Source organism: Schistocerca serialis, chromosome 4, assembly GCF_023864345.2.
Source record: "Schistocerca serialis cubense isolate TAMUIC-IGC-003099 chromosome 4, iqSchSeri2.2, whole genome shotgun sequence".
Classification (NCBI taxonomy): domain Eukaryota; kingdom Metazoa; phylum Arthropoda; class Insecta; order Orthoptera; family Acrididae; genus Schistocerca; species Schistocerca serialis.
Genome location: NC_064641.1, coordinates 831,697,588 through 831,712,890, shown reverse-complemented (window position 1 = coordinate 831,712,890; position 15,303 = coordinate 831,697,588). Strand labels below are relative to the sequence as shown.

The 15,303-nt window shown below is 37.4% G+C and overlaps 1 protein-coding gene across 1 annotated transcript in view; it reads right to left on the bottom strand.

Moving 5' to 3' along the window:
- Positions 1-15,303, bottom strand: part of LOC126474998 (Bardet-Biedl syndrome 1 protein homolog) — a 142,545-nt gene that overhangs the window by 49,922 nt on the left and 77,320 nt on the right. Inside the window, exons 5-6 of the mRNA XM_050102537.1 lie at positions 5,495-5,665; positions 5,280-5,411 (exon numbers count right to left, since the gene is read on the bottom strand). Coding sequence (XP_049958494.1) covers positions 5,280-5,411; positions 5,495-5,665 — 303 coding nt within the window. The remainder of the gene's footprint in view (positions 1-5,279; positions 5,412-5,494; positions 5,666-15,303) is intronic.

Here is a 15,303-nt window from a genome sequence, read left to right as displayed (position 1 = left end):
TTATGTCGGAGGAATATTGCTTAAATGTCTACCACACTTCCAGTAAACAAAAATGGAGATAAAGACTCTCCTTCAAGTTTCAGGTCAATTTCTACAGTTACAGCATTCTCTAAAGTATTAGAAGGTGTTAATACATTTATCTGAAAATCTAAGAACATATAAATGAACCTCAGTACAGTTTTAGGAGGAACCGGCTAACTGTTGATGTCATAGACTTTGTAATAAAATACCTCCTTCAGGTACTCAAGGACAGAGGCTTTATTCAAGTTACTTTTTATTATCTAAGCAAGGGCTTTGACCGTGTACAGCATACACCAGTTTAAGAAAGAAATCTCTCATGGTTTCAGAGACAACAGCTTTAAACTATTATAATATCATTTATAAGGCCAGTAGCAGGTTGTCTATATTGGCAAAGAAATGTTCAGTATAGTTCAAGTTATGGTAGGTGTTCTACAGGGATCTAAGCTGGACCTTTCCTGTTTCTGATAATCTTTGCTAACTTGCCCTCTACTATATGCAGATGACACAACTTTTCTTCACAATAGTAATGACATCAATAGCCATAAAACTTCTATTGAAAATACAATCACTCATGCTCTATTTGGTTTAGAGTGAAAGGGGTCTCTTCTGAATGAAAACAAAACTCTGCAGATGGTTTTTACTTTAAGAGACAAGCCTCCTTCACATAGTTTTAGTTTCTTAAGATCTTGTTCATATATTTAGATGATAAACTATCTTGGGGTTAGAATGTAAAATATTACAGTTACAACTGCCTAGAACAATTTATCTGTTAATGCAATTTAGTTAGTTAGTTTCATGCTCCATGGATCATTTGTACAATCAATTGTTATGATGTGGAGTGAGTCATGTTACATTCACATCACAAATTCATTTGTAAGTATGGCTACATGCTGACCATTTACAAATGATAGTAATACCTATCCACCATCAAATAAAAATTGTTCTACAGAATAGAAGAAGTTGTCAAGGAGACATTTTTTCAGTTTGTTTTCAAAATTTATTTTGCTCCCTGTCATCAGACATTTTATATCACTGGATAAGTAACCAAAAAATTTAGTTGTAGTGTTGTGCACCCCTTTTCACTTGGGAGTAATGGATGTTGTTTTTCCTTCTGGTATTGTAATTGTGTACATCATTATCCTTTTGAACTGTAGTGAGTTGTTTCCAAAAAACTTCATGAGGGAATAAGTATCTGTGAAGCAGTAGTCAGAATCCCCAGTTTCTTAAACAGATATCTCTAGGTGATCTTTGGTGAGAATCACATATTGTTCTAACTGCATGTTTTTGAACAATAAAGATATTTTTAATTGAAGATGACTTACCCCAGAACATTATTTCATATTACATCATTGAATGAAAATATGCAAAACATGTCACCTCAAGTGGTTTGTCTGTCCCCCAGATTCGCTATGACTCTTAAGCGCAAATGTGGCTGAAGTTAGTTGTTTTAGATCCAAAACATCTTTTTTCTTGTTTAACTTCCCATCAATGTGGACAACCCAAAAATTTTGAAGTTTCCACCCTACTTATTATTTCCTCACCATGTGCTACATTTATCTTTGGCATTGTACCTCTAGATGCACCTTTTTAAACTGAGAGTGAGACCATTCGCAGAAAACCAGTCAATGATACTTTTAAGGATATTGTTTAGCATTTCTTATGTTGCTGTATGCATGCTTGATTTGATTAAAATGCTAGTATCATCTGCAAAAAGAACTAATTCTGCATGTTCTATGTTAGGTTGAAGATCATTTACATATATGAGGAACAACAACAGACCTAAGATTGTGGCTTGTGGAATCTTATACATGATTAGAAGAATCTGATACATGGTACCCTCTGCCATACATCACACACTGGCTTTTGGGGTGTACATGCAGATGTAGACATTTCCCTGATTACATCGACTGAATTCCTAAGTACTACTTTCTGCACCCTTTTGATTAGATGTGACATTATTCACTGGTTGTCTGTAGCATATTCCATGAAACCTCAGTTCATCTAGAGGAATATTGTGATTCACACTGTCAAAGACCTTAGGAAGGTCACAAAAAATACCAACTAGTGTTATTTTTTTATTTTATGCTTGTAAAATTTGGTGAATGATTGCATAAATGGCGTTTTCAGTAGAGCAACTCTTCTGAAATCCGAATTGTGCTTTGCTGAGGATATTATTGTTGCTTAGAACGGATACTATTTTAGAATACCTTCTCAAAAATTATGGAAAATGATGTTAGCAGTGAAACAGGTGGATAGTTATTGACATCTGTCCTATCACCTTTCTTATAGGGGTTTTTAAAATGGCTTGGGACTGGAGTATATGCGTCTATTTTTGGCAAAATTCACAAAAATTTTTTATGGACTAGGCATCTATTTTTGTCAAAAATCAAATCTCTTCTTTGTTTGTAAATGATTAAATGCACAAATTTAATAAATGATTACACTACATGAGTGAAAGCAAACAAAGCCTTACTTGTTTGAAACTGACTGATAAAAAAGTGCTGATTGGGAACTTTCTGAGTTGAATGTTTACTTTTGCAAAATCTTTTTATTCTAAAATTGTCTTTGTTTTCTTTGTCTGGCTGTATTTAAGCTTTCAACAAACGATTGTTTTGCTGAAAAACAGCAGCTATTTCTCACCGGTGAATTGAACGTGTCTCTGATTTAAGGTGTTTCTTGACATTACTTGTCTTTCCAACCCTACCCCAATTTGATGATTACAAAATAGGCACAATACTAATTTCTATCTCTCACAGACATTTATAGCCATGCAACCCATGCTTGAGAATGCTACAGAGAGAGCTGACTAGACACTTAATGTAGAAGTAGAACAGAAAGTAGCTCTATTCGAAAGTTAGGTGAAGAATTTCAGTGCTGTCAAAAAATATGACAGATTTTGTTTTCCAACCACTATAGAGCAGAGTGTCAACATTATATAGTGGCAGCTGGCAGTGAGCAAAAACAAACTACAATTTTGACCACCAGAGGGAAGAGGAGCGGTGCGGGGAGTTCAGCAATGTCATCGTCTTGCAGGGTAGCAGCCTACAACTGTGTTCTGCAAAAGTAAAACTTATACATTGTCACAGGAATTGGTGATCCCACCTAGTGTTGTGAGGGTTGTAATTGAAATCCATGATGGACTAAGATTAATCGCTTCACTCATTTCTGAATAAGAAAAGAAAACAATGAGCAATGCACAATACAAAACATTCAGAAATTGCTAGTGCACAATTACTTCTTGTGGTTTTCAGAGTATTTTTAATGAGGTAGGTCAGGGCATCTAGCAGTATTTGACACAAATATAGCTCAAAATATTGTATACCTAATTTGCCATGTTAAAAGTATCTGCATTATACCAATGTTTGAATTTTAGCTAACAAACAAATGTAAGCATTTATTTGTAATAAAATGCTAGTCCCAAGGCTGCTGAGTACTACATTGCATCACGTGTTGTGTATCTTAAATAGTAGGAGTATTGATACTCCTTAATGGAAATCAGTTAGAATAATTAATGACTCCAAAACAAATGGTTTTAAGAGTAGCTTACAGTAAATAACCTAGGATGAAATTTATATTGAACCAAGCACTGACATAAAATTTAATCTATTCTGTGATAAATTCATACCAGAGGAGCTTTCCCCTCATAACTCAGTACCACCCAGGATTGGAGCAACTGAATTATGTACTTGGCCAGGGTTTCATATACCTCTTGTCCTGTCCTGAAATGAGAAATGTCCTGCCCACTATCCTTTGCACCTCTCTCACAGTGGTATTCCACCATCCACCGAACCTACACAATATACTCGTATATCCTTATGCAAACCATGCTCCCAAACCCTTACTTACCTCATGGCTAATACCACTGTAATAGACCTAGATGCAAGACCTGTCCCATACATCCTTGCACCACCACCTACTCTGCTCCAGTCTGGTCACCAACACCACCTATCCCATGAAAGGCAGGCCTATCAGTGAAACCAGTCATGTGGTCTACAAGCTAAGCTGCAACCACTGTGCTGTATTTTTTTGTAGGCATGAAAACCAACAAGCTGTCTGTCCACATGAATGGCCACCAACAAACTGTGGCCAAGAGACAAGTGTACCACCCCGTTGCTAAAAATGCTGCAAAACATGATATCCTTCATTTCAATGACTACTTCATAGCCTGTGCCATATGGATCCTTCCCACCAACACCAGCTTTTCTGAATTGCACAGGTGGGAACTTTCCCTGCAATACATCCTATGTTCCCATAACCCTCCTCGCCTCAACCTTCATTAGTCACTGTCCTCTCCCATCCAGCCTCTTTCCTGTTCCCATTCCAGCACTACACAGCCATCATTCCACCACCACACCCAGTCTTTTTATTTCTCTTCTTTTCCGGTACTTCACCTCCACCCTCCCCAATTCTCCCCTGCCCTCTGTCTAACCTGCTGCACTTCACTGTCTGCCACCCCCAACATAATATCCCTTCCCTTCCCCACCTCAGCCTCCTCCTTACCCCCACACAGTTGCTGCTGCCATCATGTACTGGTGCTACTGCTTTCAGTGTCGTTTCAGTTGCCCAAGACCGCAGTTGTGTGTGTGTGAGTTGCGTTTGCATGAGTGTGTATGTGTGTGTGTGTGTGTGTGCGTGTGTGCGTGTGTGTGTGTGTGTGTGTGTGTGTGCATATGTGTGTCTATTGTTGACGAATGCCTTAATGGCCGAAAGCTTTAATTGTGAGAGTCCTTTTGTTGTGCCTATCTGCGACTCAGCATCTCAACTCTATGAGTAGCAACTTTCCTTCTCATTAAATTGACACATTCCATGCTGGATTTTCCATTGCTTGATTAACTCATTAATTCATATAATAGGAGCAGTCTATCAAAATATTAAATCATTCATTCAGCAGAAGTGAACAGTAATAATATTGAGTGAAGTAGATAACCACACACTTTGCAGAGGCCTCTTTCAGGATCTTGGAATTTTAACTCAACAAGCACCCATGATACGTAAAGTAAGAAATTGAGGATTTTAAATGAGATAATTCTTGATTTATATTTAAAGATCATTTCCTTGCCGGTAATAATTTTTTCAACATCTTAGACCATCAGTTTAGTTATGTTTCTTTTTATAAACAGTATTACAATCATTAATGAAGATAAACAAGCCTACAAGCAGTCAAAAAATGAGGAAAATGCTTTAAAGTGAAACTTTTCTTGTGACAATCAGCTAAATTATTTACAAAAATACATTTTCTGCTAATGTTATTCACTTACTTTTTGGAGAATCACAAAAGCTTCTGATTCCAGGATGTATATCTCACCACTTTCAGTCCCAAATACGATACAGGAAATGGCATCTTCATCAGTCATTGATTTTTTAAGTGTTGATACACATGTTATCACTGTCTGAAAAAAATCAATAGTTATTTACAGATACACTTTAATACCTGTGAACAGTCATTACATAAACCTTCTGTCTGTACGATTACCTGTTTTTTGGGTGGCAAATTCTTCTGTTCTTCCACAAATTCTTTCCGCTTTGAATGGTCAAGGATAAGGAGCTGTTGTGATCTTTCCGTTAGGTTGTTGAACCCAATTTCTTGCCGAAGGTTTTGTAGAAATTCGTAGAAGACATCTGTTTCTAACGATTGGTCTCTTACCTGAAATTATAACAACTTCTATAAAATGTAGTTGGCTGCAGCAAGTGTTACTGTAAAAGTAGTCACAAAGAATTGAATGTTATAAATTTTCTTGTTTTGGGGATGACAATGTCTGATGTCTCCTTGAGTCTACGGCTAGATAATACAAGGTCTGTTCAAAAAATGTCGGAACTTTGTCCACAAAATTTATCTACACTCACTTTCTGTATATTGTGCATGGTGTCCTTCAAAGTACTCTCCTCCACAATTGATACACTGCTCCCAACAGCTTTTCCACTTCCAGAAACAATCTTGGTATGCTTCTTGCTGGATCATGCGAAGTGTCGTCTGCAAATTTTCTTTTATCTCATCTATCATTGCAAATCTTTGGCCCTTCAATAGGTTTTTCAACTTTGAAAATAATATTAAAAAAATGTGCAGGGGTCTGGTCTGGAGAGTACAGAGGATGAGACAACACAGTGATTTAATTTTTGCGCAATAGTCGCACACCTTCAGGAATGAATATGCAGGTGCATTTTCATCATGCAAGAGTAATGAATTGTCTCACCACATTTCAGGCCATTTCTTTCTCACATTTTCTGGCAGGCAAAGCAAAACACATCCTGAAAGTACTATTAATTAACAGTTTGTCCCTGTGGCACAAATTCATGGTGAACTAATCATTCAAAGTCAAAGAAAACTATCAGTGCGGCTTTGACATTTGAACTGAACTGATGAACTTTTTTGGTCTTGGAGAACCTCTCCTGACCCATTGTGAAGATTGAACCTTGGTCTCAACATCATAACTGCAAACCCACATCTCATCACCAGTTACAACTCTCTTAAGGAACTTCTTGGTCTCATATATGCAATCCAAACGCTCTTCACACATGGCAAGGTGAAGGTCTTTCTGGTCTTGACTAATGAGCCGGGGGACAAACTGGTGGCAACAAGATGTATTCCAAGATGGTGTGTGAGGATTTCATGACATGATCCAACTGAAATGATACATTCTTCTGCAATCTCTCAAACAGTCTGTCTTCAATTGGCACACACAATTTTCTTGGCGTTCCTGATAAGAGCATTGTCAGTAGACATCTAAGGGCATGAGCATTGTCAGTAGACATCTAAGGGCATCCTGAATGAGGATCATCGTTAAATTCCTGTAGGCTTCCTGCATCATTTGGTGTGTTTCTGTAAATTTTATCTTGAGTTTCACACAAAATTTAATGCAGATGCAATGCTCATCAAACTCTGCCATCTTGAAATTCACAAACTGTGGGGCACAACATCCTACTCAATACAGCTCTGAACAATAACTAAAAGATGTAAACAATGAAACTTTTGGCAGTTACACATGAAACACAGGCATGTGCAGGGATGTCAAGTGCATTTCGCTCCAATGTACCATTGGCACGAAATTACAAATGTTCCAGAATTTTTTGAACTGGTGTCTTATTGCTAGACAATAGTATCTGACAGAAAACCTAAGAAGGGATATGAATGTTTGTTGTGGAGTCAGACAGCAGCAACCAGCTGAGACTGAAGCATCAACAGGGAAGCAACCGATTTTGTGACTTTTATGAGTTCCTAAACAGGAGTGAACTGTACGATTTCATCTGTGTGCTTTGATAGTTTAGTTTCTTGAGTTTCTGCATGTTAATTTAATATCTAATAGACACAGTTCTTGCTTTTTATTTGTGTTGGAAAGTAAACCAGTTTTGTGACATATTACAAGTTGCAAACGAGGAGCAAACTATTTCATCTCACCTGAGTGCTTCAGTAGTTCAGCTTTTGAATCTCTGCAATTTAATCTACTTTACTAGACACAGTTCTTGCATTTTCATCAGGGTCTACAGTTGAGTTCTGCAACACATGTCGATAACCCATTTGTCTTTAGTAGCGCAGTTTTCCACAGTCTGTAGTACGGATAGGTGCTGTGATTGTTGTGTGTGGATCTGAGCTGAGTTTGTGATACTTTGCTCTCAGCTCCAGGTTGTGATGGCTTTGGGTATCACTATTGTGGGCCCGACATCCAGCATGTCTCAGTCCTCTGATCAGGTCTCACTGGTGGCCAGCCCAGTTACTGCTTGCACTGAGGTTGACCCCTCTCCTGTGGTCAAGTGGGAGGTTGCCTCGGGGCATGGCAGGCAGACAAAGACTTCCCAGGGGGCTGCACACATGGGCTCCCCGGTTAGTCTGATGAACAGGTTCCAGGTGCTGTCTGTGGCTGACATTGTCACTCAGCCAGATGCAGTCGCCTGTCCTGTTTCAGGGGAAACCTCTCAGCCTACAAGATGTGGGCAATCACAGAGAGTGAGATTATTGGTAGTTGGGAGCTCCAATGTTAGGTGCATTATGAGGCCCCTTAGGGACATGGCTGCCAAGAAGGGGAAGAAAGCCAATGGGCACTCCAAGTGCATACTGGGTGGAGTCATTCCAGATGTGGAACGGTTCCTTTCAGATGCCATGAAGGGCACAGGGTGCAGCCAACTGCAGTACCAATGATATGTGTTGCTTTGTATCAGAACAGATTCCCCCTGGTTTTGAGTGGCTAACAGAAGTGGTAAGGGCTGCCAGTCTTGCTTGTGAGATGAAAGCAGAGGTCAGCATTTGCAGCATAGTCAACAGGACTGATTGTGGACCTTTGGTACTGAGCTGAATGGAGGGTCTGAATCAGAGGCTCAGACGGTTCTGTGAGCATGTGAGCATGTAGGCTGCAGATTGGGTTTCAAGTGCCACTGAATAGGTCAGGAGTCAACTACAGGCAAGAGGCAGCTACATGGGTAACGGGGGTTGTGTGGCATGGACTGTGCAGTTTTTTATGTTAGATGGTCTCAGGAAAACACAAAAAGGGCTTTAGTCTGAAAGGGTACAGGCCAAACACAGGAAGAACAGAGATACAGGAATCATCGGTGTAACAGTTGTAAATTGTCAGAGCTTGTTTGTTGCTGTTAGAAGTAGTTCATCTTGTTGCAAAATTGAAGTAGATAGTTCCTGTGACATAGTACTGGTAACTAGAGCAAAATAATAATTGAATCCTTTTACTGACCTCTCAATTCAAGTGATACAGCTGCTGAAAGGTTCAAACATGTACCTGGCTCATACAATTATAGTTGGTGGTGACTTTAATTTACCTTTGATATGTTGGCAAAAATACATGTTTAAATCTGGAGGTAGGCATAAAACATCATCTGAAATTGTGCTAAATGCATTCTCTGAAAATTATTTCAAGCAATTAGTTCTTGAGCCCATGCGAATAGTAAACAGTTGTTGAAACACACTTGACCTTATAATAAAATGTGAAAATATTTTTGTGTGGTGAAGTTTGGGATGTGTCTTTGCTTAACACAAGAAAAACAATGTGTCATGTCATATTATGTATATCCTCCACCAAATAAATAATACCTATCTTGTGTAATCTGGGGCGCTGCTTCTTAATCCATAGGTTTATCTTGAACATTACTGCAGCACCACACGAGTCACGCATTGGTAGAAATAAGCTCCTGTATTTCTTGTTCACAAAGAGTTTTATTTTGCATGCTAGATGTTCAGCAGTGAACTACATGGGTAAAATTGACTTAACAGTGTCTCACGAGTGACGTAAGACTGACTTCAGACTGACCTCTGATTGACCTCTGACAGCATACAAATCGCCTGTTTATATGATCTTAAACAATTACTGTCCTTGTTACATATTAAATTTTTAGATTTATACAATGCAAATTTTACATACATCTTCCCAAATTACACAGTGAATAATTTCATGCAAACACAGGAAAGAATCTGTTTCTATTAAGACTGTAAATTACATGTTTTATCATTGCAACAATATATTTCATTAATTTGCATATATCATTTTACTTACTTAAAAAATGATCATCCTATCATTTACAGGTGAACGGGGTGAATACATTCCTACATAGTTCTAATTACATTGATCTCTCAAAGGCTTTTGATTGTGTAAATCATGAAATTCTGCTAGACAAGCTCAAGTATTGTGGCATGAGTGGGACAGTGCACAAATGGTTTAATTCGTACCTAACTGGAAGAGTGCAGAAAGTTGAAATAAGTAGTTCTCGTAACATGCAAAGATCAGCACATTCCTCAAACTGGGGAACTATCAAGTATGGGGTTCCACAAGGGTCAGTCTTGGGTCCTTTGTTGTTCTTATTATATGTTAATGACTTGCCATTCTATATTCATGAAGAGGCAAAGTTAGTTCTCTTTGCTGATGATACAAGTATAGTAATCACACCTGAGAAACAAGAATTAACTGATGAAATTGTCAATACTGTCTTTCAGAAAATTACTAAGTGGTTCCTTGTAAACGGACTCTCACTGAATTTTGATAAGACACAGTACATACAGTTCCGTACAGTGAATGGTATGACGCCATTAATAAATATAGACCTTAATCAGAAGCATATAGCTAAGGTAGAATATTCCAAATTTTTAGGTATGTCCATTGATGAGAGATTAAATTGGAAGAAACACATTGATGATCTGCTGAAACGTTTGAGTTCAGCTACTTATGCAATAAGGGTCATTGCAAATTTTGGTGATAAACATCTTAGTAAATTAGCTTACTACGCCTATTTTCACTCATTGCTTTCATATGGCATCATATTTTGGGGTAATTCATCACTGAGGAATAAAGTATTTATTGCACAGAAGCGTGTAATCAGAATAATAGCTGGAGTCCACCCAAGATCATCCTGCAGACATTTATTTAAGGATCTAGGGATATTCACAGTAGCTTCTCAGTATATATACTCTCTTATGAAATTTGTTATTAACAACCAAACCCAATTCAAAAGTAATAGCAGTGTGCATAACTACAATACTAGGAGAAAGGACGATCTTCACTATTCAAGATTAAATCTAACTTTGGCACAGAAAGGGGTGAATTATACTGGCACTAAAGTCTTTGGTCACCTACCAAATAGTATCAAAAGTCTGACAGATAACCAACAAGTATTTAAGAAGAAATTAAAAGAATTTCTGAATGACAACTCCTTCTACTCCGTAGAGGAATTTTTAGATATAAATTAAGAAAAAAAAAATATTTAAAAAAAATAAAAAAATAAAAATAAAAAAAAAACACAAAAAAATAAAGTTGTTATATTAAATTAAGTATGTTGTTAAATTAACCTAATTATGTCATGTATTGGAAAATTCGACTCGTTCCACATCATTACGAAATATCGTATTCATGATCCATGGAACTAGTATTAATCTAATCTAATCTAATCTTTCCATTAACCAACACCAATTAAAATACAAGTATGGTATGCTTAATTCTGACTGAAAAATCATCGTGTCATATTTCTATTATGGATTCAAACAACTTTTTAGCCTGAAAACAAAAGTAGCTGTCTCTTGATGACTAGAAATATTGGAACTTGGGAAAGTGGAAATGAAACTGGAAGAGGATACAGGATTCCAAAAGGGTTTTGGTATTACAACCTCTTAGCAACAAATAATCCTGAGCTAATAACAATACAGAGATTAGTGAGCATAGGGTTGTCGTAGCAAAATTGAATATTGTAACTCCCAAACCCTCCAAAAATAAATGAAAAATGTACCTATTCAAAAATGCAGATAAAAATTGACTGGCCTTCTTCCTGAGAGACAATCTCTACTCTTTCCAAATTAACAATGTAAGTGTAGATCAGGCATGGCTTGAATTCAAAGAAATAGAGTCGGCAGCAATTGAGAGATTTGTAATGAGTAAATTAACAAACAATGGAGCTGATCCTCCTTAGTACACAAAATAGGTCAGAACACTGTTGCAGAAATAGCGAAAAAAGCATTCCAAATTTAAATGGTCACAAAATCTCCAACATTGGCATCCTTTTACAGAAGCTGAAAATTTAGTGTGGACTTTAATGCAAGATGCTTGTAATCGTTTCCACAATGAAACTTTCTCTTGAAACCTGACAGAAAATCAAAAGAGATTCCGATCATATGTGAAGTTACTAGTGCCGAGGCACAATCAATGCCTTCTCTGCATAGTAGCAATAGAAATACTATTAAAGACAGTGCTGCCAAAGCAGGGTTAGTAAACCCAGCCTTCCAAAATTCCTTCACCAAAGAAGACGAAGTAAATAGTCCAGAATTTGAATCAAGAACAGCTGCCAACATGAGTAACGTAGAAGTAGATATCCTCATAGTGGTGAAGCAACTTAAATCACTGATCAAAAGCAAGTCTTCCAGTCCAGACTGTATACCAATTCAGAGTAGCTGATACAATAGCTGTGTACTCAACAAACGTATAGAACCATTTGCTCGATGAAAGATCCATACCAAAAGACTGAAAAGTTGTGTAGGTCACACAAATATTTGAGAAAGGTAGTAGGGGTAATCCAATAAATTACAGGCCCATATCATTAATGTTGATATGCAGCAGAATTCTGGAACATATATTGTGTACGAACATTATGAATTACCTTGAATAGAATGGTATATTAACACACAGTCAACATCATTCTTGTGAAACACAACTAGCTCTTTACACAGACAAATTGCTGAGTGCTACAGAAAAGGGATTTCAAATTTATTCCATATTTCTAGATTTCCAAAAGGCTTTTGACACTGTACAACACAAGCATCTTGTAGTGAAATTGCGTGCTTATAGAAAATTGTCTCAGTTACATGACTGGATTCATGATTTTGTGTCTAAAATAACACAGTTCATAGTAAATGATGGAAAGTCCCTAAGGAAAACAGAAAAGATTTCTGGCGTTCCCCAATGTAGTATTAAAGGTCCTTTGTTGTTTCTTATCTATAAAAATGATGTAGTAGACAATCTAAGCAGCTGTCTTAGGTTGTTTGCAGATGATGCTGTCATTTATCGACTAGTAAAGTCACCAGAAGTTCAAAGCAACTTGCAAAACAATTTAGAAAAGATATCTGTATTGTGCAGAAATTGGCAATTGACCCTAAATAATGAAAAGTGTGTGTTCATCCACATGAGTGCTAAAAGGAATTCATTAAACTTCAGTTACACACGAAATCAGTCAAATCTAGAGGCCGTAAATTCAACTAAGTACATAGGAATAACACTTATGAACAACTTCAGTTGAAGGAACACACAGAAAATTTTGTGAGGAAGGCAAACCACACACTGCATTTTATTGGTAGAACACACAGAAAATGTAACAGATCTACTAAAGAGACTGCCCGCACTGTGCTTGTCCATCCTCTTTTAGAATACTGCTGCATGGTGCGGGATCCTTACCATATAGGACTGACAGAGTACATCTAGAAAGTTAAAAGAAGGGCAGCATGTTTTGTATTATAACAAAATAAGGGAGAAAGTGTCACTGAAATGATACAGGATTTGGGGTGGACATAATTAAACAAAGGTGTTTTTTGTCGCAGTGGAATCTTCTCATGAAATTTCTATCACCAACTTTCTCCTCCAAATGTGAAAATATTTTGTTGATGCCATCCTACATAGGGAGAAATGACCACCTAAATAAAATAAGGGAAATTAGAGCTCACACGGAGAGATATAGGTCTTTGTTTTTTCCGCTTGCCATATGAGATTGGAATGATAGAGAATTATTGTGGAAGTGGTTCGATGAACCCTCTGCCAGGCACTTAAATGTAATTTGCAGAGTATCCATGCAGGCTCAGATGTAGATTAAATTGGTTCCAGTTTCTAGTCACTTTGTGTCTTATTTAGATATCAGAGAACAAGGCACAGCTTACACTTAATAATACCGATGTTTATTAGCAGAAGAAATACTTACAAGTTTCAGGGATTATTTCTGAAAGTACCTACACAATGATTGCAGTGCTGTATTTTGGATCAACATAGTCATTTCCAGTAGTCAGAAGCCATGAAGTTGCAACCAATCTTCCTCTAGTATTAACTGCTTCTTTCATGACACAGTTCTGCTTCTCAATAAATGGAGTTGCCAAATGTAGCAGTGCAATAAAACTGTAATAGCCCATTCCTGGATCACTGCTAAAAGCTTCATCATGTAGTTCTTTCGATAATGTCAGATCACTATTTAATTTTGTTTCAATAACCAACTTTTAGCACATATATTTTTTTCTTAATGTAGGTGCTTCTAAAAGTGTCATCAGTGCAATTCTGAATCTTTACTCTTTTGATAAAATAGGAGGTATGACCCTTCCACACATGTGCACTCAGCATACACTAGGAGCTGAATGAGAAAATCAAGCAATATGTCTCACCCTCAGAATGCCACAATGAACTTCATCAGGCTGACAAAACAAATTTGTCTATAGGGTGCTACATCCAGATGGTACCATGGACATAGCAATACCAATGAAAGATGGGAACCTGGACTACTACTGTGTCCTGATGCAGTGCCTAAATGCTGGGTTATCACAGAGGTACAGCTTTATTTCCTAGTCTTTACTAGCTGCTGCATGTTTGTCAACTGTGTACTATGGACTGAAGCTGGCCTTGAGCAAAGATTTTGCTTGTAGCAATCTGCTAATGATTCATAATTTTTTTGAGTGTGAGCTTACTTCCTGAAATTTATTTGCATGGTGTAATGTGCTACTCCGGCTAACGGCAGTCAGTGATGCTCAATCCCATTACCTGTGTATTTGAGTCTAATGTGCATGTAAGGTGGGGTGAAATATATCTCTGTCTAATGCTGACACAATGTACTTCTACATATGTACTCTATGAACCATGGCACATGGCAAAACATACCTTGTACCATGGCTGGTCATTCCCTTTCCTGTTACACTTGCAAATGGAGTGCATATGAAACAGTTGTCTGCATGCCTCCATATACAAACCATAGTTGCTATTATTGCCTTTGTGATCCTAGTACTAAATGTGCATTGGTGATAGTAGAATCCTTCTGCAATCAGTTGCAAATACTGGTTCTCTAAATATTCTCAATAGTTTTTCATGAAAAAAAGTTGTTTTTCCTCCAGAGATTCTCATTTTGAGTTCCCGAAGCAGTTGATCTCACCTGCTGATAATGAATCTAGCATGCCTCTGAATTTCCTAGCTGTCTTCCTTTAAGCCAACCGTATGGGGATCCCAAACTCTCAAGCAATATCCAAGAGTGGTCACAGATAAGCTGCATTTCCCAAAATTTCTCCCAATAGGCCACAGTCTACCTACCATTTGCCTTCCTTACTACTGAACTTATATTTTCATTTCATTTCATATCACTTTGCAATGTTACAAACAGATATTTAATCATAGTGCATTTTTCTACATTTAGAGAAAGCTGCTTACCGTCAATTAGAAATTCCATCTTAGTCATCTTATATCACTCAATGACAACGATTTCCTATACACTCACACGTTACCAACAAACAGTAAAAGAACACATTGCTGTTGATCCTATCCATCAATTTGTTTACGTATATAGAGTAGAAGAGCGATCCTAATAAACTTCTCTGGGGCAGTCCTGATGATACCATTGCCTTTGATGATTACTCGCCATCCAGGATAATTTACTGGATACGATAATAGCAATGAGAATTTATTTAGGTCATTTGTTATAGTTCAATGGGTCCAGGACCTCTACAACTCCTTCAGCAGCAATAGACAAAATGTCACAAAAACAGCAATTTTAGTTTCTGTTACAACAAAACCAGAAATACCTGTGATTCCTCCACCAAGTGTTCCCTTAGCTAACCAGTTTTGTTAG